Below are 27,399 nucleotides of genomic sequence, written 5' to 3' on the forward strand. Positions count from 1 at the left end.
GGACCTTGGGGAGTCCAAAGTGTCTGGGTGGTACAGGTACTTTGGGATGAAGCTTCTTGATGACCTGTTCCGGTAGACCTGTCTCCTTCAGCATCTTCTGGGTCTTCTTGTCCGCATTGCCAGTGGGGTCGCCATCTAGTGGTTTGTAAGCAGTGTCTTCCAGAAGTTGTTGCACCTTCCTATTATACTCCAACTTATTTAAGATGACCGTGGAGTTACCCTTATCAGCTGGCAAAACTACAACGCTGTCATCCTCCCATAGCTGCATTAGTGGCACTCTCTCCTCATTCGAGATGTTGGATTTTGGGGGCTTCGTCCTGGTGAGTGCTTTGCAGGTCTCCCTGCGGATCTCTTCAGACACATGGGAAGGTAGTGTGTTGACGACTTGCTCAACTGAACTGATGAAGGCTGTAACAGGTATGCTTCTGGGAGTCAATGCAAAATTGAGGACCTTTCTCAGTGCTTTTGAGGTGTCCTCATTGATCTGCTTGTCACTCAGGTTGACCACTGTCCGTGTGTCCCCATCCTGTTGTACCTTCTTATTAAGACCCTCAAACTTGGCCTGTTGACATCCTGTTGATTCCATCATGGTGCATTCAGCCAAGGACCTGAAGGCACCATCAACATGGGCCGAGTCTTCTCGGGTTCAGGGTAGCTGCTATGGAAGAGTGGAGATAGAGTAAATCCCTGGACGTGATATCTAGGCGGTGGCACCAGTCATGCACTCTTTCTTTTACCAGTGCGAGGGTAGCTCGGTGTTTGATTCTGTTCGCCGTTCTGGTGTTAATATGATGCTTGAACCTGGCGAAGACAGGAACTACATCCCCCTCTCGGCATCTCAGAAGGAAACTGAGAGAACTCAGTATCCTCCCCTTCCTCTGTCGAAGCTTATCCAGTTTCTTGATATTAAGGTACATCTCCTCCTTGTAGAGTCTTCTGATGTAACTCTTCAGGCTTTCCCACCGAGATCTTGACATGTGGAATAATCGGGCCTACTGCCGGATGTTTGTGTCGCTCTGCCACAATATTTCGGCCACGAAACTCGTTGCCTTCTTCAGGTGCTACCTGAGACTGCCGCATTGGATGATCTTGTCCAGTATTTATTGTGCCAGAGCGACACAAACATCCGGCAGTAGACCCAATTATTCCACATGTCAAGATCTCGCCGGAAAAGCCAGGAAATATGCTGTCTGGTCGGACGAGTCACCTTTCAAATAGTATGGAGTGGATGAACGTGTACGGTTATGGAGACCACCTCACGAATATATGGATCCTGCATGTCAACAGGGAGCTGTCCAAGCTGATGGACGCTCTATAATGGTGTGGGTCATGTGCAGCTGGAGTGATATGGGTCCCCTGATACGTACAGATACGACTGTGACAAGTGAAACGTACGTAAGCACCCTGTCTGATAACCTGCTGCCATTCATGTTCATTGTGCAATCCGAGGGACTCGGGTAATTCCAGGAGGACAATGCGACACACCACACGTCCGGAATTGCTACAGAGTTGCTCCAGGAACACTCTTCTGAGTATAAATACTTCCTCTGGCCACCAAATTTCCCACCCAAATACATTGTTGAGTATATCTGGCATGCCTTGCGAAGTGCTGTTCAGAAGAGACGTCCACCCTCTCGTACTCTTACTGATTTGTGGTCAGCCTTATAGGATTCATGGAGTCAGTTAACTCCAGCACTACTTAATCATTAGTTGAGTCCATGCCACGTCGTGTTGCGGCACTTATGCGTGGTTGCAAGGGCCCTGCACGATATTAGGCAAGTGTACCAGTTTATTTTCCTCTTCAGTGCATATTGATAAACGGTAACGTATAGCATAAATTTCGATAAATCATAGCGAATGACGCGGTGCAGTGTTTAGAACAGTGAACTGGCATTCGGGAGAACGACGGTTCAAACCCCCATCCAACCATACATATTTAGTTTTTCCATGTTTTCCTTAAATCGTGCGCGACCGATTACCTTCCCCATCGTTTCGTATTCCGAGATTGTGTTCCATCTCTAATGATCGCGCTATCGATGGGATGTTACATACTTAATCTTCCTTCATTCATCGATTCAAGGAAAATAGCGCTCACCATAAAGAGAAGGAATTATCCTGCGGTTCTGTAGATGTCCAGACGTAGATCTAAGAAACAAGTCTCTTGACTGATATTTGTTATCTGTATCGATTGAATGATTACACATCAATCTGCATATAGAGGAAGGTTTCTCGTGGACCGATGGAGTATGATCTCACGCAACACAGAAAAGTGCTATCCCCATTTTTAGACGTGATTCAGCAAAAAGCGAAGTGTACGGAGGTCAATGATACTGAAGTGTTTCTTGTCCTAGTGCCTGTGAACGCCCTGTTATGTCCTAGCTACCAGCTAAAGTTTATTTTTGGTTGGAACACAACATTTAGCTTAGTGTCTCTGCAAATGACTGGTCGTTATCACATCTCGTGAAATTCATTACCGGAACAAAAATTAGTACGCCCTTTTAGAGGTTTCCAATTCACTCAAGATTTATTGTTGCAACAGTGTGTATAGCGTACATGATTGATTACATTTACAGATGAATAGCTCAGGCAGTTCTGAGTTACCAGGTATCACGACCGCCCGGTTGGCCGTGCGCTCTAACGCACGGCTTTCCGGGCAGGAAGGAGCGCCTGGTCCCCGGCACGAATCCGCTCGGCGGCTTTGTGTCGAGGTACGGTGAACCGGCCAGTCTGTGGATGGTTTTTAGGCGGTTTTCCATCTGCCTCGGCGAATGTGGCCTGGTTCCCCTCATTCCTCCTCAGTTACACTATGTCGGCGATTGCTGCGCGAACAAGTTCTCCACATACGCGTACACCACCATTACTCTACCATGCAAACATAGGGGTTGCACTCGTCTGGTGTGAGACGTTCCCTGGGGGGTCCACCCGGGGCCGAACCGCACAATAACCCTCTGTCCGGTGTGGGGGCGGCGGAGGGGTGAAGTGGACTGCGGTAGTCGTCGTGGGGTTGTGGACCACTGCGACTGCGGCGTGGACGGATCCTCTCCGTCGTTTCTAGGTCCCCGGTTAAGATACAATACAAATACCAGGTATCGACCTATGTTGAGACACCCATGTTAGTACGTGGTGTAGCCTCCACGGGCAGCAATGCTGGTGCTGACTCTGGCATCCAGTCTACCGTACAAATGTCGCATACTGCGCAGGGATACGTTACGGCATGCCTGTCGACCTGTTCACATAGCTCTGTAAATGACGTTGGCTGACCAGTCATACGAGCCACTTCTCTTCCCATCACATGCTCTAATGGATACAAGACTGGAGATCATGCTGGTCGGGGAAGTTGCTATACGTCTTCAGAGCACATTGAATTTCTCGGGCAGTGTTGTGGGCGACCATTATCCTGTTGGGACAACACATCACCCTCCTGCTGTAAGAACGGCAGCAGAATGGATCTAACAATATTCTGCATGTACCAATTGCTGGTTAGCGTCCCCTCCAGGAACATTAAAGGTGAACTAGGGTTATAGCTTATCGGACCCCAGACCATTAAGCCTGGGATGGGACTAGTGTGTCTTGCACGAATGCAGCGACAGCGCTCATGAGGCATGTGTCGTACGCGCAAACGACCATCATTTGCGTTCAGGCAGAGTCTGCTTTCATCACTGAAGATCACGGCGCGTCATTCCCCCTTCCAATGACCCTCCGACGGCATCAGTCGAGCTGTGCATGTCGATACTGTGGTGTGAGTGGAAGACAGGCTAGAGGTGTGCGTGCCCGTACTCCCACTGCTATCAACCAGTTCGCAACAGTTCGTGTTGTCACGTCTGGGCCTACAAGCCCTCTTGTCGGTGCGGCTGTAGCTGCACGATCTGCCACTGCTGCCCTTACAATACAACGATCCTGGCAGGCGTCTGTGCTGCGTGGAAGTCCAGAACATCGTCTACGGGTTGAGAATGCTTCACTGATACCAGCATCGTGGTTCAACTGACGCATCAGGTCCAACTTGGGTGGCATTGTCCGAAAGGACCATCCCGCCACTCACAAGGACGTAATCAGACCCCTGTCAAACCGAATCAGTTGACTGTAGGGGCAGGAATGTGTCTCCGTGGCATGGTTCCCTGCTTACTTCACACGTTTGCACCACACTAAGCCTCCAGCCTGTGAGCATTTCCTATTAAAGGGTAGACGTGTTAGGCAGCCGGCCGGAGTGGCCGAGTGGTTCTTGGCGCTTCATTCTGGAACCGTGCGACAGCTAAGGTAGCATGTTCGAATGCTGCCTCGGGGGTGGATGTGTGTGATGTCTTTATGTTAGTTATGTTTAAGTAGTTCTAAGTTTTAGGGGACTGATGACCTCAGACGTTAAGTCCCATAGTGCTCAGAGCCATTTGAACACGGTGGGCGCTCTGGTGGCTGTGCCCCCACGCTATCTGTTCGTGGACGACGTTGAAACCTTCATCACTACATCTACTATCCCCCAAGTGGCATATGCCGATATCTGATCAAAATCGACGTTGTCTCTCCAATACTGCAAATTTTTTCCGGCAGTGTATGTAGTAACCATCTCGCAAGTATAATTTACAGTATTGTTCTGGTAACAGCGTCTGTCGAGCTCATATGGTGAAACATTAGCAGGAACTCGTTTGTGTGTGCGTGTGTGTCTATTTGTTATTAGTCTTATTGCTGGTACGCAGTTTTTGGCATCTGAGCACACTATCGGACCTTGAATTTTCGCAGAACTGAGCTCCTTTATTGAGTCAAATTACTGGTACCTACGTTACGGACCAGGCAAAAATCCTTTGATACGTGATAATTTAATGCTCCGTGCTTAATAAAGCTTTAAAATTAAACCTTCCGCACTGAAATACATAAATAATCACGAAATATTAACAACAAAGGCAGTCAAAGCTACGTCACTGTTACCAGCCCTGACAAAGCGTTGATTTACGGCCTTCGAAAATAATATTTCATCGTTGCAAACAGGTATTTAACTCAACGACCCAAAACGCTCTCATACACACAAAGACTTACAGTGAAATACATAGCATGCTTTTAAGATCACAAAACACATGCGAGTAAACAACCTCCTGTCAACCGGACGAATGCAGACTAACCCAAGCGGACGTAATAACGTAAACAAAATACGGCAACCAAATTATTTCTATGAGAGACACAGGAAAATATTTAACGAAAACACACAGCAGTTTCGTACGCAAAATCGACCCATACATATGCATAAACTACGCTGCCTTGACTATTTAGATATTAGAGCAGTAAAATTCGCGGTAGACATTATGACACAGTGACGAAAGGGTGTATTAAAAGCAGATACCGCTAACATATGGAAAACAGGACTAAAAAAATAAACAAATACAACTAATGAATATAACGGCTCAAATTCAAAATTTGTTTTTTCAGCATTAGATTGATGAGAACTAGTCTAAAAATCGAAATAATATCAGAATTATTGAAGTTCAGACTATTACCTAAGCACAGAGAGGTCGGGTGAACACGAATGATAGATACAGGATCTATGAATATTTGTTTGCTTATCGAGTGCTCTCATCGACGCACTTAAGTACGGTAAAAGGCAAGGTAGGGAACTCCTCCTGTGAGAGAAAGATCGTAGTGCAGATATGACAATCAATATCTCTTACAGCCATGAGGAAAACGAATGTAGAGAAAATATAAAACGACAAATACTGATGAATGTATGTAAAACAATTACAATAGAGAGGTTTTGTAGCCTTCCTGTGTGACAAATTGTGAAGTGGCTATTAGGAAGTCACTTTAGCAGCTATGGCTCTGCCACGAAAGACTATTACACGTTAGATGCCGCTTTCCACAGAGCGTAAGATATCGGTGACAACAATGGCTCCACTTTCCTGAACAATAACCGAAACGCGCACGTGCCGTCTCTCAAGGCTCAAAAATTTTTTTTCCGGTAATGGAGTGGTATCTTAGAACTGGAGAAACATTATGCGCTTGAACTCAGTCAAAAAACCTAAACAACAAAATTAAAAGTATCGTGTATTAAAAACAACTGCTAATGTTGGGGTAAGAGTTACCTGTCATAATGCCCTAATCACAGGTTGCGAGTAAGTCATACAACTGTCAGAAATAGATGCTTCCTCCTCTCCGCATTATTGCAGATATGGTAAAATACAGTAATATCCATAGCTAATCTGAAAATTTGTGTATGTGACCAATATATCCATAAACCGTATATAACGCGGAACTGAACAGTACATGTCACTAGATACGGACCTGCCTATGTAGAAGGAGACGGGAAATACTGTGTTACTAACAGAGGATCAGTAAAAGCAGTAAGGGGACCAAAGAAAAGGAGTACAGTAAGACGATACGGAAGGATGTAAGTTGCAGTGCTAATTCGGAGATGATGTGGCTTGCACAGGATAGAGTAGCGTGGAGAGCTGCATTAAACCAGTGTCCGACTGAAGACAACAACAAGTATTTCGAAATGATATTAAGAGCGGGTGCATATGACCTCAGCTGTTCTGCCTCCTAGAGTCCCACCAAGTTCCAACAAATAAAAACCCGGATATAATTTTGGAATAAGACTCAACATAAAAGCAGGGAATGGAAGGTTAACATTTATTGGCAATGATGTCACATATACGATGCACGTATAATTAATTCCGACAACAGTTAAGTGCAGATTTACTCTTCTTTTTTATTATTTTGTAAGTCTTCAGACAGGCTGAATACTGCCCTCCCCCACGTTTCAGAGAAGTAGCTTTTTTTGCTGTTCTTTTTCAGCTTAAATTATTTTTATCAGGCTTAGCTTGTGTTGCAGCACTAGTACAAATGTTAGCATATCACAACCATTTATTTGCATGATTATGCAATTATTCGAAAGTAGCAAATCTTGTACTTGCTCGAAGGTCGTTATTTAATGCCTCTATTACGGCTGTTACGCCTGTGAGCTTTAGTTCCATGTGGATTTCTTTACAAAATCTGTTACACTTTTCCACTCTGCCGAACGCATTGTATTCGTTCGAACGCAATTTCATCAGGAGTTTTGCTCGCTCACTTTCCTGTAATTGAAACGAAACAAACTGCAGAACAAGCCTCGTGTAGCAATCTTGTTTACGCTTCAACAGTGTACGAGCGTCATTCAAATTTTTTTTCACGTGATTTCCGACAGGTTTGATGGACTTGCTACGAACTTCTCTCCTGTGTAAACAAACGTACTCAGTTATTTGTTGAATCTCTAATCTCTGTCTTCCCCTACAGTTTCTACCGTCTATAGCTTCCTCGAGTAAAATGCAAGCTATTCCCTGACGTCGTAACACACGTGATAACATCCTGTCCCTTCTTGCAAAGAATATTTTACATTCGTTATTATTAATCTTATATCGTTGACTTTTCGCCAGATTTGATGTACTGTACAAAGCTCTTCTGTACACTGCTACAGTTTGTTTACTTTAGGGGTAAGCAATAAAGTATTCATCAAAATCAAAGTGGTTGAGGTAAGCTACATTTAAAAAAATCGATAAGTTGTTGGCCTCGATTAAGTATCTCATAACTTCCCTCATTTTCGCTGGGAATAATTTTGACGTTATGGAACCTCCTTGTCCGATTCCACATTCAAATTTTCAATTTTTCAGTGTCCTGATGAAATTTAGTGGAAATTGTAATACTGACAATAATATTCTTCAGCATAGTATCCTAAGATTTGTTGACCCCTCTTCCTGATTATTCACTCAAACTGAGTCAAAAAAATTGTCAGTTCATTATTCACTCAAATTGAGTCAAAAAATTTGTCAAAAGCTAGGAATTTTAGTCACACAGGGTAGTTCATATTCATTGCTCTCTTCTATATCTTCATTCAAGATTTGCAAATACAGGTTGACATATGGGAAACTGACGCTTTTAGATTGGATAATACACCGCTGTCAGTGGTGAGAGAGACAGAGGAGACATGAGGCATTCACTTTAGGACCGTCTGCCATTACAGTAGTAATAAAAGACCAGTGACCGTTCCCCGTGATCGAGTACGAAACCTTTCTCCTGGGTATGTGGTTGCAACCCGGGATACATCGTCGCCGTTTTAATCGCACATCTCCGAGACATATACGATCTTGGCGTGTATTCAGCTTTCACAGGAAAAGAAACCTTTACTAAAAATAAGCCGCTAGGTTTTGATAAAAAGGCTAGGACAACGGAAAACATCGCTCTTGTGAGAGATGCAATGTGTAGGCGTCCGAGACCATTCGCTCGTAAACACGAACACCGCCTAAGGATGAGCAGTGAAACCGCGAGAAAAAATTTCATATACATCTACATGACATCATACTTCAAAAGCCACCATGAAGCGCTCAGCAGAGGGTACGTTTTGCCGCAACAAGTCATTTCCTTTCGTGTTACACTCGCAAATGGAGAGAAGGAAAAGCGACTGCCTGTAGATGACTGTTTGGTTTCTGTTCTTTCGGGCACGTCTGCATGCTTTCGTACCAGTCCTGATTTATTTCATCTCGTCTTCGCCGTCCTTACGGGAGATTTATTTTGCCAGAAATTCCAGTGAAATATCCCATTATTGTTTCGCAGAAAGGACGTTCTCTTCATTCCAGGGATTCACACTTGATATCAATGAGTATTTATATATTATTCGCGTGCTGATTGAACCTACCCGTGACCAATATAGCGGAACACCTCTAATTTTCTTCCACGTCTTCCTTTAAACTGGTGGCGATCACAAATATTACAGCAATACTCAAGAAATGAGTGGCAAACTTTCCTCTACCGAGGTGTGATTTATAGATAGCTACACCTGTCTACAATTCTCCCATTAAACCGAAGTCGACCTATCGACTTCCTTAAAATCAAACTTAATGTACATTTCATGTATCTTTGCAACGTTACATTATGATATTTAATCTGCATTACTGTGTCAAGCAGCTCAGCATTAATACTGTGAACGAACATTACAATATTACTTCTCTGCGCATCTCCAACAACTCCCATTTTCCCATTCTTACAGCAAGCTTCTATTCTTCGCACGAAATGTGAATTCTCTCCAAGTCTTCAATTATCATGCAGTCATCCAACGACAACTCTTTCCCATACAACACATCATTATCAGCGAACATTTACAGACTGCTGCTCCCCTATCCGTGAGATGTTTTGTGTAAATACAGAAGAAGAACGGTCCTGCCACACAGCCCTGGGCCCTTACATCGATACCCTTGCCTGTGATGTACATCCGACGTCCAGGAAACGTACTGTGTTCTGTTACTTAAAAAGTCTTCCAGCCGCTCATATATCTGAGGACTTATTCCGCATGGTCGATCATTCACCAACAGACTGCAGCGTGGTGCTTTGTCAAATGCATTCCGGAAATCTAGGAATATAGACTCAGCCTCTTGCCTTTCGTTCAGGGTACGCAGGATATCGTGTGAGATAAGGGCAAACTGAGCATTGCACGAATGTTGCGTCCAACGTACGTGCCAATTTGTACACAGAAGCTATTCTGTCTCACTGAATTTTCTGTGGGTCTGTAAACCGTAATCTCCCTTCCTGTCTTCATTCCTTCCTTCCTTCTTTCCTTCTTTCCTTCCTCCTTCTTAAAGGAAATATATACGAACTGAGAGATCATCAGAGAGTCAACCAGAGTTCATCCCAGAGTGCCCCAGAGAGCATCCCAGAGTGCCCCAGAGAGCTAAAACACCGAGAAGAATCGCTTCTCGGCTTTTGGCAAGATCAATGTATAGTAGTGTATAATATAAAAACAAATAAACCCACCCATCTCCCCAGGAGTCGGAACTCCTGCTGATACAATCATTGAAATGATATAATAATTATGACTAATTAAATAGGCTGCATGGCTGTGAGAAAACATGCTGCTTTCAGATGTTTGGATTTAAAATTCCTTCCGTATAAAATACTGGTGATTCAGCAGATTAAAGATAGGGACTTCCAACTACAAGCAGACTTCGCTGTGCGTATTCAGTTGATGTGTGCACGCGATTCGAGTGCAAGAGTGTTTATGAGCGATGGGGCACATTTTCACTTAAATTTATCTATTAAAAAGATCGGCTCTGGGATCCTGAAGATCACTGCGTAGTTCACCAGCTTCACACGCCACGTGTGACTGTGAGGTTTGCTGCTAACTGCTGCAGGAATACGGAAGCGTTAATGTTTCGAGGAAGTCAACGTAACCAGTGACAGCAAAGCTCGAACGTTAATTACACATGATGAACACGTACTACGGATTCACAGCTTTGGAGACGACAGGTAAACACGAGCAGCATTTTTTTCCGACTGGATGAAGTAACATTGCACAAGTCAGAAGCATTCCCGTTGTGGGGAACATTTTCTTTGGACGGTTCATATCGTGTTCCGGTGAAGTGCCCCGGCCACCAAGATCACCAGATTTATCCACCTGTGATAACTAACTGTGGGGGTGTTTCGAAAAGCATACCTACATTAACAATCGTCAAAGTTTAACAGAGTTGAAAGCTGCCATCAGAGACAAATTCGGTTGATTGAAAAATAATACCTATTGGTGGAACTTATGAGTAACCTCAGACAGAGAGTTGAAAGCTGTATTCAAGAAATGACGCCACTTGGATAACACAGCTTTTAGCATATAATTATGTAAATCGAATGGAGCTCATTTTGAATAAATTTAAAATTTTTATCTTAAAAATTAATGTACTACCGTTCATTTGAAAACTGTGTAACATAAGAAATTTATGTCCGTTTGCGTTTACTTAGCGTGTTGTTTACATATGAACAAGCAGAGTTCAGTAAGTTCAAAAATGGCTCTGAGCACTATGGGACTTAACTACTGAGGTCATCAGTCCCCTAGAACTTTGAACTACTTAAACCTAACTAACCTAAGGACATCACACACATCCATGCCCGAGGCAGGATTCGAACCTGCGACCGTAGCGGTCACGCGGTTCCAAACTGACGCGCTTAGAACCGCACGGCCACACCGGCCGGTGTTCAGTAAGTAATGCAACACTTTTTTTTCTGGGAGCAGATTGGTTTTACTCAAGATTCCAGTACACTATAACATTTCCCACTCCTTTGACCCGGGAGGTCCTGGATGCCCGCGTGGTACCACTGAATTGACCGACGTCGGGGCCAACGTCTTGCTCCATCAATAACCTCCACATCACCCACGTACTGCTTCTCGCGGAGTGCTCTCGGTCGCGCAGACTAGTGTGAAGCCTTGCGTTGTTATGGATGAGAAGAAATTCGTTTGCATTTTTGTGGCATCGAACACGCTGAAGTCATTTCTTCAATTTTCTGACGGAAGCACAATACATTTCTGAGTTGATCGTTGCACAATTAGGGGGTATATCAAACAGAATAGCCACTTCAGTGTCCCAAAAGACCGTTGCCACGACTTTAGCAACGGACGGTGCGGCTTTGAAATTTTTATTCGGAGGAGAGGTGGTACGGCGCCACTTATAGATTGCGGTTTTGCTTCCGGTCCGAACCGGTGAGCCCATGTTTCACCATCTCTGACGATGTTCACACAAAATCCTCACGATCTGCCGCGTAGCGCGGAGGAAATTCCGCACAGATGGTCCCCCGTTGCTCTTCATGTTTAGGCGGTGAGGAAACCAACGAGCACACAAGTTTCAGTACCCCAACTGGTGCACGAGTGTGTCAGCACTACGAACAGAGTCGTCCAGTTTAGCAGCGAGTTGTCTAATTGTTATTCGTCGATCACCGCGAATGATAGTGTCCACACTTTCCAGTTTTGCAGGAGTTACAGCTGTGTGCGGTTATCGGCACGCCGGACATCAGACAGGTACGCGAGACGTTGTTGCGACGATGACAGTCACCTCGCTCGACAACTCTCAGTGCTTTTGTTGACTGCCATGTCTCCGCAGGCATTCTGCAAGTGCCTGTGAATATCTATGATACTCTGGTTTTCCGACAGCTCTCTCCTGGGTACTGACCTCCGTTTCGAAGGCTACGCATGGCCCACCACATATCGGAACTTCATGAAACTATCATTTTATTATTGGGAGTACTTTCTATATTGCTATAAAACTGACAAGAAAAAGCAGAAATTTTATTCTGTACATTGTCTGTATTCGAGAAAATTACTGACTGTAGGATACGTAATGTAAGCTGCAAACGGATCAAATGTGTATTTAATGTAACGGGATCGCCCAGTAGAGCACATTAATAACATCTGTAGGACTTTGTTTAAGTGGGAGTTCCAAGACAAACCGTTACATTCAGTTCTGTTGTGGACAACAGAAGAGAAACGATTAATTATTACGACCCCGGAAGCAGTAGAGTGATACTGCGAACAATGTTGTGAGGGCCATCCTCAGGTTTTACTTGTAACGGAAGACTGAAAAGTCGTGGACATCGTGCAGATATAAACTGAGAGTGGACATGTACACCTTGTGTACATACATATGGTGTCGTCTGTATTTCGAACTTAAAATTTCTACCCCCTAACTTCTTTTTGCTACAAAATCTGAAGCATCACTGGAAGAACACAGCAGACGTCCTTATTGTGTAGAACGTTAAAACTAGAATTCCATTCGTCATTAATCACAAAATAACGGGAAGAGATTCGCCATTGTGGTCGGCTGCCATCTTTTATAGTCCGCGCGACTGCTACGGTCGCAGGTTCGAATCATGCCTTGGGCATGGATATGTATGATGTCCTTAGGTTAGTTAGGTTTAGGTAGTTCTGAGTCCTAGGGGACTGATGACCACAAATGTTAAGTCCCATAGTGTTCAGAACCATTTGAACCATTTTATAGTCGGGGGCATAGAACGGTGTCGTGACTCCCAACACACACACACACACACACACACACACACACACACACACACACACAAACAGCATGAAGGTACGTCTTTGAACCTTCACTACAACTCTGAAGAGAGGAGTAACTAACTATACCTACTGTAAAACCGACATCGATTTTGGTAGAATTGAAAGGCGCTAATGGGTCACACTTGTATGTGGCACAACAGTAAGATTAGAATATTGATAAATTACAATGAAACTAGTATACTATAAAAGATGAATGTCTCTGACAGGCTCGATAATACGGATCGCTGACTGCGCGACCGCAGAGCCAAAGATACTGCTTTATTGGAGTAAGAGAGCGCTTGGCGCACAGTTGTAGGTAACTGTGTGTCAGGAAAAGACGATGGGGTTGGCAGTTTTTGTGGTGTGCTGTTTGAAGTCACAAATAGTTAGTTTAATTTAGGTACGTCAATATTGTTGAACATGGAGCAGAAGTCTTCATGTAAGCAAGGTGAAGATTCAAATACTTATGACTTCTGTTTTTGCCAGCGCGTTAGTATAGATGAGTTGGTTGATAATTTGTAATTGTTGAGTAGCCTCAGAATGTACGTAAACGGTTGTGAGAAAAAGACATATTCTCTTTCGCCGCGCTCGACCTGACGCCGATAATTGCACTCTCTGCATATGGTGCTCGAAAATGCTTTTTGATACTACGACAGAACTGTTACAACACGGAAAAGCGTATTCGACGTGTCTTGGCGACTTGCTAAATTTGTGAACAAGCTAAATCTTCTACAATATCTCACATTGCCCCTCTGTACCCCATTATACCTATGAAATTAAGACATATGGCAGCTTTTGATCTATTTGGACCCATTCCATGAACTAATGAAGGTTTCTGTTATATTTTTGTTGCTGTGGAACTAACCTCACTCCGTTACGAAAAGCCACTGCTACAACTGTTTCTAATGCTTTTACTAAAATTTTTTTGCCTCATGTTGCACATATTCAGAGAGTAATCTCCAACAATCGACAGCAATGTCGATCAGTAAGATGGAAACGCACATTGCAAGCTAGAAACATTACACCCATTTTTATTTCCAGATAGCATGCTTCTTCCAACCCATCAAAGCGCTTCATGAAAGAGATTTGAAAACTTAGTCGTATCTACTGTCACAAAAAACGTATTGTTTGGGACAAGCACATTTCAGATTTTCAGGAGCTCATCAATTAAATACCAAACGACTCCACCAAGCCTTCCCCGCATCTTGGTTCAAAATGGCTCTGAGCACTATGATACTTAACATCTGTGTTCATCAGTCCCCTAGAACTTAGAATTACTTAAACATAACTAACCTAAGGACATCACACACATCCATGCCCGAGGCGGGATTCGAACCAGCGACCGTAGCGGTCACGCGGTTCCAGACTGAAGCGCCTAAAACCGCACGGCCACACCGGACGGCCCCCGCATCTTGTGTTGAAAAATATAGATCCACTTAATAAAATTCGTGAAATTGGTCAATTTCCTACTACAAGAAGATTACGTCACCATGAAGTTATAGACATGGCACTTGACAATATAAAGCGTGCCGCATAGCTCGGCAAACGGCAACAACAACAGGTGAGTAACCTCCAGGAACTTCGCACATGACAAAAAGTATTGGTACGTACTCACTACCAATCCAATAGAGGAAAGCGTCGTTGCCGTAAATTTGAACTTTTATATTCTGGACCTTTTAGAATATGTAATATTCCTCATCAAAGTGTGGTTCACACTGAAACTTTACGAACGAGAAAATCGCGAGCCAGTCATCACATCAGCAACGTGAAGTATTTTATAGAATAAATTTTACTTTGGTTCATTTCACGTAGATAGATAGATTTCTTGATGATGACATACCGGTACCATAACTCTTAATTTTTTGGCCGTTCAGTATTGTATAAATTTTTTTGCTATTTTTCAGTACATTTGCCAAATTTTTTACAGATGTGCGTATTTATATTGCCAGCTTTTATATATGCTTATTTTGATTTACATATGACTGTATATAATAACATGACGCAACCCAGATCTTTTTACCTGACGCATTTCCTACGCTTATTAAAATTCTGTTAGTACCCGGTTTTCACGTTTTCTTGATTATTCAGCATCTCATTAGGGGGCGACGTGCCCTGTAGGGAGAATCTTCCAGATCCCTTGTCTTACCATAAGCTTTGGCCTTGTACATTTTTCTGTTTTCATACGCATCTGCGTGAAAACAACTGAAAGAGACACCATTTATTTTGACATGTATCCAGCGGATCACATGCCTTGGGTGGTCTGAGCGCTGCAAACTGTAACTCAAACCTTTTTCATAATAAGTATCTGTGTACTTTTGTATATTGCCTCTCTATATCTAATGTTCATTTATTTCTGATGCTATTTTGTCTTTACTGGTTCGATGTAATGTGCCATTTTTTGATGCTATGCTACTCCACTTTGCCAGTAATGCACACCTTAGCCAAGATAGTATTACTACTGAGATTTATGCTAATGTCTGACGAATTATCAGTACTTTTTTTGTAAGGTTAGTCACTCTTTGCACTTTATAATGTTATCCTGTACGATTTATGCCCAGTCTTTTTCTCTGTTTTGCTATATTTCTCTTGTACTTGATGATGTCACTAATTTACTTGCTTCACCTATTTGGATTTACGAAATCAATGTACACTGTAACTCATGTCCACAACATGTACTACATTTTACAGAACCAATGCACCAAAGTCCCATTGTATTCAAACGAGACATTATGCTCATAAATAGAAGCACGTGAAAGTGCAGGAAATGCAGTACATAGAGCATGACACAAACAACTTATATGGAATACGAAACACCATTGGCCCTAATTACAATGTTTACTGGCATACCTTTTATAAACATTTTCATGTTAGTGTACTAGGTAAATTAGGCAGATTGCCTATAAAAATTTAGGATTAAAGATTTTTTTTGTAATTTTGTGTTGGATGTAAGAGTATTGTTAAATTATTTATTTAGTGTTCATGCCCTGAGCTGTACCAATTTTTTGAGTAATGATGGCATGTTGATGTTTAATGAGAGTTACGACATAAGCTACACTGCAATAATGAGGACTGTATTGCTATTGATGATTTTTCTATAAAGGTATTCTATGACGTTAATATATATTTTGTGTATACTGTGTCCTTTCTAGGAAAATCTATCTAGCCTTGTGACACATAATAGGAGGTTTTCGTGGGAGACTGTCATAGAAGCTGTACACCGAAAAACAAATTTTTTTCATCATTCCTTTAAGATTGCTTAAGATACAGCCTTCTTATGTTAGCATGCATGACTACCTTTTTTTTTTTTTTTGTTTCCAGGTTAGTAATCAAATTTACAGGTCCCATTATTTCTGCTGTTCACCCTCATCTTTGTATACTTATCTCGTGATTTCTTGGAATACGTTACCTTTATCAAGTAAATGAGGTATATTGATCTTAGCACTCCTGTCTTTATGCTTGCATATACTACAATCACATTTTTTCTTTGCATTGCCCATAGCAGTTCTTGACTCAGACGAATAACGATTGACTGTTAATTATTTTCTTTACAGACCAAGTGCACTGACCTTGTCGATCATTCCCATATCCTTCCCTGAAGGTATGCGCACTGTTAGTGATATAGGTCATTTAATAGATAGTTTTATGAATCCCTGAGGGTGCTATACGACCCATAAATATTGTCTTTACTCACATGGTACCATAATTTGATTCTATGATTCTATTTGCCTAATAAGTATTCATATAGGCCCTACAGAGCTGTACTTTTATATAATATTGCTATTTATGCACTTTATTTCACTCGAGTTACGTATTCTTATTATGAACTATTCATAGGCCTCTGAGTGCCATATAAAGTTATAGGTAAATGATGTTTTATGATACTTTCTCACCTTTGATGTTTATGCTACGTAAAACTACGCCACCCTGAGCCACAAACATGTTTCCTGTCACCTTTTAGTTATTAAGGTCAGCATTTATTTCGTGTAAAAAGAGGCCACTGTCAGCCTCAGAGAAGAATTTTGTCACTTTTTAGTTATTAAGGCCAGCTATTACTTCATGTAAAACTGGGGCACTAGGAGCCCAAATCATTTTTATAGCTACTAAGATCAGCATTTATGTATGTAGAAATGCCTCTTGGCGCCTCTGACTGACTTCTTTCTATTCAATTGTTTTAATTATTAAGATTTGCACGTATTCTGAGTACAAGGCCACCTGGAGCCATTCAATTCCTGATTGTCCTGTTACGTTTCTTATGTAATTATAGCACAATAATGCATATACAAGGCCATTGAGAGACACTGTGTAATATTATGAACCAGTGATGTTCTCTGTAATGTTTGGTTATTTTATGTGTAATTCGCAGCCTCATGCCACAATTATTGATGTTCTCTTATTCAGATTTCAATTTACCTTTTACCTATTCATTCTGGTGATAAGCACTGTTGCTTCATCCAGTCTGTAATTTCATTAGGATACTTTACCTTCTCACCAGATAAATTAATGTTGACATTGGTAGAAATGCTCTTGTTCCCCTACCTTACCTTTGCTACTTCTTTGTACTTTCCATTATCCAGTCTCCTACTTCTGTTCATGGTCTTCATACTTCAACGTAAATGACTATGTATGTTGTTTCGATCTCAGGAGAACCTCTACTATGAAGAGCAGTGATGATGACGGTCATCACGTTACTGATATTGTGGTAATCGCCAATTACGGTTATTGGCAATCTGTTGCCAAGTACCTCTTGCATCTCTGCACATGACTGAGTAAAATAATACAGAGTTCAGATGTATTGGCACGTTGAATGCAATCGACATTAGTCACTACTAAGTTGTTGAAGCTGCACAGCACAGAAAGAAATGGACTACATGATGCAATCACTTTAACGTGCTCATAGGCTTCAGCCATGACTCTTCCTTTACCTTGCCCAATACTATAACATTTGTTAACATCACGACATCGCCTGCAACGCCGCCCCTGTTCTCGTGACCAAATCGGTTGGATCCTAGGCGACTGGAGAACCGTAGCCTGGTCGGATGACTCCTTATTTTAGTCGGTAAGAGCTGATGACAGGGTTCGAGTGTGGCACAAACCACACGAAGCCATGGATCCAAGTCGTCAGCAAGACTCTGTGCAATCTGGTGGTGCCTCCATAATGACGAGTGCTGTGTTTATGAAATGAACTAGGTTCTGGTTAAGTTCAGCTGCTTTGAGAACATTTTCAGCCTTTCATGGACTTCGTATTCTCAAATAACGATTCGACAAGTCACCGGGCCACAACTTTGGCTACTGGTTTGAAGAACATTCTGGACAATTAGAGAAAATGATCTGATCACCCAGACCGCGTGACATGAATCGCATCGAACGTTCATGGGACATAATCGTGAGGTAAGTTTGTGCGCAAAATTCTGCACTGGCTACACTTTCGTAACTACGGACGGCTACAACGACAACATTGCTCTATATGTCTGCAGGGGACTTGCAGCGGGTTATTGAGTCCATGCCACGTTAAGCCTCTGCATTATGCCTGGTAAAAGGAGGCTCAACACGCTATTAAGAGAGATAACCCATCATTTTGTCACTTGAGTGGAATGTTTATTACTTCAATACAGAGAAAGTAAAATTCGGGAAAATAGGGGCTTAAAGCGATGGGTAGCGTGGCTTACCGAGACGGAGATGAAGATGTTGCCGAAGGCGCCGGCGGGCAGCACGCTGGTGGAAAACTCTGCGGGCGGCGGCGGGAAGACTGAGAGCGCCCCCGGGTAGGCGCCGCCCCCAGCCGCCCCCGCGCACGCCCCCGGCTCGCCTGCCCCCGGCAGGCTGGGGTGGCTCTCGATGGTGATGTGCACCGGCGGCGGCACCGCCTCCATGCCGCCGCACGCCACCTGCTGTCATCGGGCACCGCACGTGTAACTCACACTCATGTACCCCACTAACGATGTGTTGGTTGTTGCACCGTGTTAACGTTGTCGACGGACCACTGAACGTTATTATGGATGGGTCACCTAAAGAATATTTCTAATACCATACTCAGATATTGTAAAAAAATATATTTTCAGTATATATTTATTATTATAAGCACATATGTCATACACATTCTCTTTTAACGCAATATTTGAAAAATAATGACATGTGGTATCGGCCCAATCAATGGCACTTGTTTCCTTCGTTATGCCACGGGCAGTTCCCATGAATGGGCAGTAGCTGGTAAATACTAAACACATTTAAATAAGTGACAATGTAGTCAATGTCTTTTTTATTTTTAAGAATATTTTGGCATCGGAAGCCGAAAAAATTGTATTTGGGATCATGGAGGATAAAAGTAGAAATACAGTCTGGGAAAATACAAAAATTGAAAGAAAACCATTTGACTGATTACCGAAACACTTACAAACTGTTAGGAAACATTTAATAAAACCATTACTTAAATTCTTTCATTGTCGCCTATTTAGTCCAAATTCGAGGTAGCTAATTAAAGATAACTCGCACTGCTTCGCTTAACGGCACCTAGTCGCCGAGCACAGAACGTAACTTTATATTGTGAATATGACTAAACAGTGTGAACTGGTCGTACTCTCCAACGATGGATGCAGAAATTTTATCACTCTATTACCATATCGATAAGACGTTTCAGTTATTAATACTAGTTACCTACAAGAATATAGCGCAATTTTTTTTCACTGTTGCTTTGTGTCCTCTTGGACATCTCACCCCTAAGATGACGAATCTTCGGCAGCATGAGATACGCTTTATGTCCGCTTACAGGCGCCTATTGTCAGCATCCGCAGAGAAATCGAGCTGGCCCATCTTCGGCGACTGCCCACCGACAGCAACTATAAACTAAACCATGTCCTTTTCAGAGGAACCATCCCGCAATAGGCTTAGCGATTATGGTTAACAACGTTACACCTTAAGAGTAACTGACTTGGATCTGAACCGCCATCATTCTAATACCCATCCAGTCTCTTTACCACTGCGTCTCGGCGATTGGTTCACGGACAAAGAAATGGTTCAAATGGCTCTGAGCACTATGGGACTTAACAGCTGTGGTCATCAGTCCCCTAGAACTTAGAACTACTTAAACCTAACCAACCTAAGGACATCACACACATCCATGCCCGAGGCAGGATTCGAACCTGCGACCGTAGCAATCGCACGGTTCCGGATTGCGCGCCTAGCACCGCGAGACCACCGCCGCCGGCGGTTCACGGACAGGAAGTGAAAAACGTAACTCGTCATAAACACTGAATCAGTAGTTTGGATTAAGTGAGAAAAATCTCCATAAAATCCCATTTAGGAATAACATCTGACACTGTTGATGGTGATCGATCCGTCAGGTGAGGTGGCGCCTCAGTGCTATTCCTAATTAATGGCCGCTTCCTTAAGGAATATTTTCCCTATCACTTTCATTCCCATACTTATTCATAGTGACACAGTACAAACTTCTACAGGTATTCATCACAATCTTTCTCACAAAACTCAGCGATTTTCCTATGTTGATTGTGGCAAATGCTGGAATGATTCCTTCGAAGGGGCACAGTTGCTTCCCTTCTCCATCCTTCCCTAATCCGAGCTTGTACTCCGTCTTTAATGACCCTGTTGGCGTCGGGATGTTTAACACTAATCTCCTCCTACCGCCACAAAATCTTAGGAGGCCAGAAAGTAATGTCCCTTTTCTACAATTAATGTAGACAGATAAATTGTTAGCATGTTTCTGAATGAATTTTCTCAAGTTAAGTACCCAGATAAAGCAATCTGTATACTTGGAAAAAAACTTTTTAGCGTGAATTCTTGTTTATTTTTTATAACCCCTTCCGACAGATATAACAGTAATTTCTGGTCTTCAAAAGAATTTCTTGTTACAAAACGTTTTCATTGTGAGTTAGCACGTCATATTGTGTTGTCACTATGGCCGATAAAATGTAGCACTCTTGTGTAATGATAATCCTCGTTATCAACAACCTCCTGTATCTAGTATCGAAACTTTCAATGCCGTATCAATAAAAATCAACTAGTTTTTTACCAAAATGTCTGAACATGACATTTTGAACACCGTACAAAATTGTCAAATTTTTTGGCACTTAAAAAATGTTGTAGTGACCGAAATAAATGGAAACCCCTTTGTGCAATATCGGGCAAATACGGTGGGCAATGCAATACTTCCCACCCTTTCATTACTCTTTTCCAGGTTTCGTCTTGCACCGCGCGGCTTACATTATTTTGTTGCAGAATAACAACTTTACTGATATGAAACTTCCTGGCAGATTAAAACTGTGTGCCGGTTCGAGAGTCGAACTCGGGACCTTTGCCTTTCGCGGGCAAGTGCTCTAACAACATTTTTTTTTTTTTTTTTTTTTTTAAGGTTTAGTAGGTCAGGGAGCAGAGTGGGCAGGGGTCTTACTTGGAGGCCTGGCCACGGTGTCCCCGTCTCCTGACAGGATGAGGGAGAGGCAGCGGAAAGGAAACATTGTACATGTATGTAATTTTTTTATTAGTAACAATAATATTTTATTTATTCATTTAATTTTAATGTCCCAAACGAAAAATCATATATGAAAAAGAAGGGAAAGAAATATAGGGACGAAGTGACATCCTCGACACATCACTGGGAGTAAATCCTATCCCTCGAAACAACGTAAACCCGGTACTCCCCACCGCTTCGGGGGGTTATGAAACACGCTGCCTAGAAAGTTCGAAAAATGCGTTTTATATTTAGAGTGGCGTCCAATGATTTCGTGTTGTTCTAGTAAATAATGCCAATGGGCAAGATCCGCGAGAGCACGTTGGGCGATGCGTGTCCTCCAATCCATCGAATTACCGATGTTTTTTGTGAAGGGTAAAAGACAGCGTCAGGGAAAAATAAAGCGTCCGTCGTGATCGTGGATTCGTCGGTGCGTCGGAGGAGGGCCAAGATGCGTTGCGTCAGTTGCCAAACATCCTTTGCCTCACCGCACTGCAGAGAATGTTTGTCGGTGCCCTGCATGCCACATATAAGGCAGAGTGGGGAATCTACCATGCGAATGTTGTACAATCGTTGACGGTTGACTGTCTTGCGGTTGATGAATGTATACCATGACGATCTCGCTGCCATGCTGAGGAGAGGCGTATGGACAGCTCGCCAAAACTGTCGCTAGTCTCGCGTTGGGTATTTAAGTTCGACGACATTGCTGCCATGATGACGCCGCAAGTACCGATATATGTCATGGGTAGTGGGGATTCTTATAGAAGGTATCTGTAACTGAACATAACTAAAATCAACAAAGAATCGCGCGACGTGAGGAAAAGAGGGCGAAATTGCGCCAACTGCCACCGGTTCAAAGGACGTGGGAAGAAGCACATCCTGGATGGCCGATGTGATGGCGTGTTGCCGTTTGTTCCAAGTTCGTAGCGTCGCTCGCAGATATAGAGCTAGAGCCTTTTTCCGCACATCCGTGAGGTTAAGTCCTCCAGAATGGTGTGGGAGTGTCAAAGTCTCGTATTTGATCTTAAACAACATTCCTTGGCTGACATAGTATCCAAAGGCCGCCATTAATCCGTCAGCAATACCATGTGGCATTGGTAGCACCTGTGCCAGATGCGGCAGTCGCGAGGACAGGTGAACATTAGTGTCGTCCACCCTTTGGAGCAGGTTGTGCGTCCGGAGTGAATTGTTGCGTATGTGCAGTCGGACGTGCTGGAGGAGACGTCGATAGCTCGCCGCCGCTGATTGCCGTAGCGATCGGATGAATAATACACCTAAACATCTCAAGATGTCCACCGTCGTAAACGGACAGTGCAGAGCGTCCAGCCCTCGACCGATATGCACGATCCTGGTTTTACTCATGTTGACCCTGCTTCCCGCAGCTACTCCGTACGTAGTAAGAACGGTAACCACCTTACTTACTTCGTTCTCCGACCGGACGAGTATCATTAAGTCGTCGGCATATGCACGGCACGTGAAGGAGCTCGCACGGAGTCGGACGCCTGTTAGAGTCCGTCTAAGAGTATGCATCAATGGTTCGAGCGCTATTGTAAACAGTATCATGGGCAAGGGACATCCTTGCCTAACTGAGCTGCAAATAGGAATCTTACCTACCTCCCTGCCATTGACTCTCACCGTGGAAGAAGCGCCGCGAAGGAGGCGCATGAGGACGGTAATAAAATCCTGTGGTATCGCCGTACGTCACCTGGTCAAGTCAAGGAAATCATGGTTGATCCTGTCAAAGGCACGATCCAAATCCACCGATACGAACGCCGCTCGCATGCGACCAGTTTCCGTCAGGGAAATTACGTCACGGTATTCGCCTAGGATAGAATGTATGTTGCTCCGAAACCCTAGACAAGCCTGGTCTGGTGGTATTGTCTTGGATATTACAGTCTTGAGCCTTGCCGCCAACATTCGCGCATAGATCTTACAGTCAGTATTCAGCATCGTGAGTGGTCTAAATTGATGGGCGCTGACACTCGCTGTCGATTTCGGTATTGGTATTAGCAGTCCTTTCGTGAACTGCGACGGAACGTCCGTGTCAGGGCTCAATAACTCATTATACATCAATACCAAGTGGGACATCATTAAATCCGCAAATGCGCGATAAAATTCGAGTGTCAATCCATCTGTCCCAGAGGATTTATGAATTGCACCCTTCGTGAGTGCGTCCCTGGTGTCATCTTCCGTTAGGTGTTCCTATAGCGCCTCTGCATCCGGACCATCCCCCTCCGTTTGCATCTGTCGCAAAACTTCTTCTCCTGTCCGATTGTCCGTCGGCGTCCCAGTGAAAAGGAGGTGGTAATGCTCCAGAAAGTCAGCAGCAATGTCCTGTTGTGACGTCAAGTGCCGACCATCGTCATCATGGAGCACTGTGATCAGGGCTGTGTCCCTTGGACACATGATGCATGCTAATACGTTCTCCATCGACGTTGTCCAAGCACCGAGCACGGATCGAAAGTCCCTACAGTCGACGTCTCGTGACCGATAAAATGCAGGCCGGAATGCGATGGACTTCCGCTTGACGCTCGGGCGATGGGGCCTTTGAGGACAGGTCGCGGAGCACCATGTAGTAATAATCAAGTGTATCTCGGAGTCATTTCGCTTTTTCAAATTCAGAAGGTTCAAATGGTTCTGAGCACTATGGGCGTCAACATCTGAGGTCATCAGTCCCCTAGAACTTAGAACTACGTAAACCGAACTAACCTAAGGTCATCACACACATCCATGCCCGAGGCAGGATTCGTACCGGTCGCGCGGTTCCAGACTGAAGCGCCTAGAACCGCTCGGCCACAGCGGCCGGCTTCGCTTTTTCCTTGCCATACGTTATGAGAGCTCTTCGTATCGCCGGTTTTGCACATTGTAGCCACCATGAAAGAACCGTGTGGTGCAGCGGCAGACGGCGACTGCATGTCTGCCATGTTTCTTCGATCCGCTGGCGACATTCGAGATCCACTAATAAGGAGGAATTAAGTTTCCAGGAACTACGACTCCGCCAGACCCGCTGCCGTGGGAGGGTTAACATGCATAAATATGCAAGGTGATCCGTAAAAGCTGTGGGCCAACGTTCAGCAGCCAGCACGTGATCCCGTAATCTGTCAGAAACACAAATCCGATCCAGCCTGCTCGCCGAGTGGTTAGTAAACTACGTGTAACCCTCTCGCTGCCGATGGATCTTTTCCCATGTGTCCATTAGGGCCATGTCCCGGCAGATCGTGTTCAAAGCGTGGCAGGAGCTGAAATTAGGAGTTTGATCCTTCGGTGCGAGTACACAGTTAAAATCTCTCCCTACCAAGAAGTGGTCATACCTCCCATGGAATAGGGGGGCAATCTCCTTCGAGTAGAATCGTGCACGCGCCTGTCGATTGTCAGATCCGGAGGGTGCACAGATGTTGACGATACGAAAGCCGTTCACGGTCATAGCCAAAGCCCGAGCCGAAGGAAGGTAATCGAGGTCACACATCGGAATCCCTTCCCGGACTATTATCGCTATGCCACGTCCTCCATCTCGAGTCGGCTCTAGATAAGTGTTGTATCCATGCACGTCGGGAACAGCAGCATTGCAGGTTTCCTGCATCAGCAGAATATCAACGACTGTGGCGTAAATCATGTCCCGGAGAAGTTGAATCTTTGCAAGCGAACGTGCGGTGTTAATGTTCACCGTGCCCACCTTATATGCTTGGCCCGTTGTCGTTGTCATGCTCGTGTCGTGTCATTGAGAACTCCAAGGGCTTTAGTCCACTATTCGTGCTCAGAGGGGTGCCCGCCAACGGGTTGCCCTCCGTTGTTGTCGTTCCGTGGTGTGCATCCTGTAAGTGAGCTGTCATCATTTGGGGGTGGCAATTCCTGTATGTCTTCGACTGGTTCCGCCCAGTCCCAGTGGTCATCAATCCGAGAAACGTCCTCTGATGTATTTCGATGTGGCTGCCTGGACATTGGCGTCCCTGACTCCTTCGTCGGCAGCGCTGGGTCAGTCGATGTCAATGAAGAGGGACCGTCTGAAAGGCAGAACATCCGGTCACTATCTGGCGAAATCCTGTCAGCGTCCTCTAAAGGCACGTGTCCCGTGTCAGGCAGTTCTTGGCGAGGATAACGTCCGTGTCTCCTAGGCTACGGGGGGGGGGGGGGGGGGGGGGGGCGTGCCACCCGAACTATGGCGACGCTTTTTGCGACGCTTCGGCGATCGCTGTTTGCGTGCCCTGCCCTCTCTTGCCTCACTGTGTTCGTCGATCGCTCGTTGGTTCGTTGCTGGCGCCACTTTCCCGACCTCTACTTCCACGCCGCGTGCTACATGTGAAATTTCGGTGGGTTTCTCCCTCATCTGACGTGACGTAGGTCAAGGGACATTCTCCGAGTCACCTCCATGCTCCCGTAACTCGGTCTTGAACTGAGCTACCCAAGCACGACTCACTCCCCGTCCTCACAGCTTTACTTCTGCCAGTACCTCGTCTCCTACCTTACAAACGAAGACGAGATATTCGTCATACTTATTTCGAGTCAATGCACCCTTATACCGTGGCTTGGTGACAATCGTTTGTCCGTTGTAATATAAATGCTGCCCGCACATTTCTTGTTGACAGGGAGATTCCTTGTAACCAAGGTCCCGACGACAATCTTACGTATGGTATATGAAGTCATTGCCTGCAAGTAGCAAACACAGTTTATGTAGCTGGAACAAATAGAATCTGGAAGGAATTTAAATCAAAATAGCAAAATAAATGCAATCCTTTCTCAACCTCAGACACTAATTCGAATAACTCACTCAACTACAAACGATAAAAGTACAGGTCAGCTGGAGCCTTGGACGAAAGACTGCAGAGTGCTCTTCCCGGAGTCATAGAGGTGTCGAGAAGAGATGCATGATTAGATGGTCCTACTTCTAGATCGTAGCCTTCTAATGTTTGCCACCAGCATCCTGTCCATACTCTGCCGTTACCAGAGTCCCAGGCACTGTGACTCTCACATACGCTACACCTACACTGGCCTTTAAGAGACACCCTGAGAAAATCTTCCTCTATGAGGAACCGTTAAATATATTTTTGTTGAACCTAAAGATTGTCATACTGTTTAGGCTTATTTTAAATTTAAATACATACTGTCGATGATAATACTTGTATTTCATAACCTCGTTCTGTGTAACATACTGTCGATGATAATACTTGTATTTCATAACCTCGTTCTGTGTAACGTTTCTGTCATTTTTCTTTCAGAATTGCGTACTCACCGTCGCATGTTTTAATTGGTTTGTTGTAACCTGCTTGATAAATCAATACTTTAATCAATAAGTAACCTAACACAAATTAGTTATTCTAAATTTTTAAGAATCAAAGTGCATTCACATAACTCTAACAAAACGTTTGACACCTACAGCGTGCACACACGCAGTATCACTTATGACATCATTTTTCTGTTACTATTGCCACAATAATTTTAATACCTATCATTTTGTAACACAGGGTGTCCCACATGTGGCAACTACATCAGAAAATTTTTGTCCAGAAGCAACGCAAAAATGTATAAGTTAAATATTGATTAGTCAGAAGGGTGACAGTAACCACTGTGATTGCAGAAATGGTTCAAATGGCTCTGAGCACTATGGGACTTAACATCTATGGTCATCAGTCCCCTAGAACTTAGAACTACTTAAACCTAACTAATCTAGGGACATCAGACAACACCCAGTCATCACGAGGCAGAGAAAATCCCTGACCCCGCCGGGAATCGAGCCCGGGAACCCGGGCGCAAGTAGCGACGTGATTGCATTCCTTGTAACTTTACGAACATATATATTACTAGGATAGCGTCCTGTATCTTTTATTCCGTAAAACATTTCCAGTTTTTAAGACCGCTTAAGGACATACAATAGGGTACCATTCACATAAACATGACTTTATTGAAAACTGTAAGATAGAACTGACTTTGTCTGTTACGTAATAGCACACAACTCAGGTACCACGGGAAACGCAACTCGTCCTCTTGCTGGAGTTGATGATAAACAAATGGAAACACAATGAAAATACATAATTGTCATTCAGTTAACGATCTTCAGCTGAAGCGTTAAGTTAGTACTTGAGAAGTGAATCCAACACCTTATATGCAATATTGCATATTATATGTA

General features: G+C 43.9%; 1 protein-coding gene across 1 annotated transcript in view; it reads right to left on the minus strand.

Annotated features, from left to right (window-relative positions):
- LOC126412614 (leucine-rich repeat-containing protein 24-like) overlaps window positions 1-27,399 on the minus strand; it is a 214,800-nt gene that overhangs the window by 15,854 nt on the left and 171,547 nt on the right. Inside the window, exon 6 of the mRNA XM_050082281.1 lies at window positions 18,484-18,702. Within this exon, the coding sequence (XP_049938238.1) occupies window positions 18,484-18,702 (219 nt within the window). The remainder of the gene's footprint in view (window positions 1-18,483; window positions 18,703-27,399) is intronic.

Source organism: Schistocerca serialis, chromosome 7 (assembly GCF_023864345.2).
Source record: "Schistocerca serialis cubense isolate TAMUIC-IGC-003099 chromosome 7, iqSchSeri2.2, whole genome shotgun sequence".
Taxonomy (NCBI): domain Eukaryota; kingdom Metazoa; phylum Arthropoda; class Insecta; order Orthoptera; family Acrididae; genus Schistocerca; species Schistocerca serialis.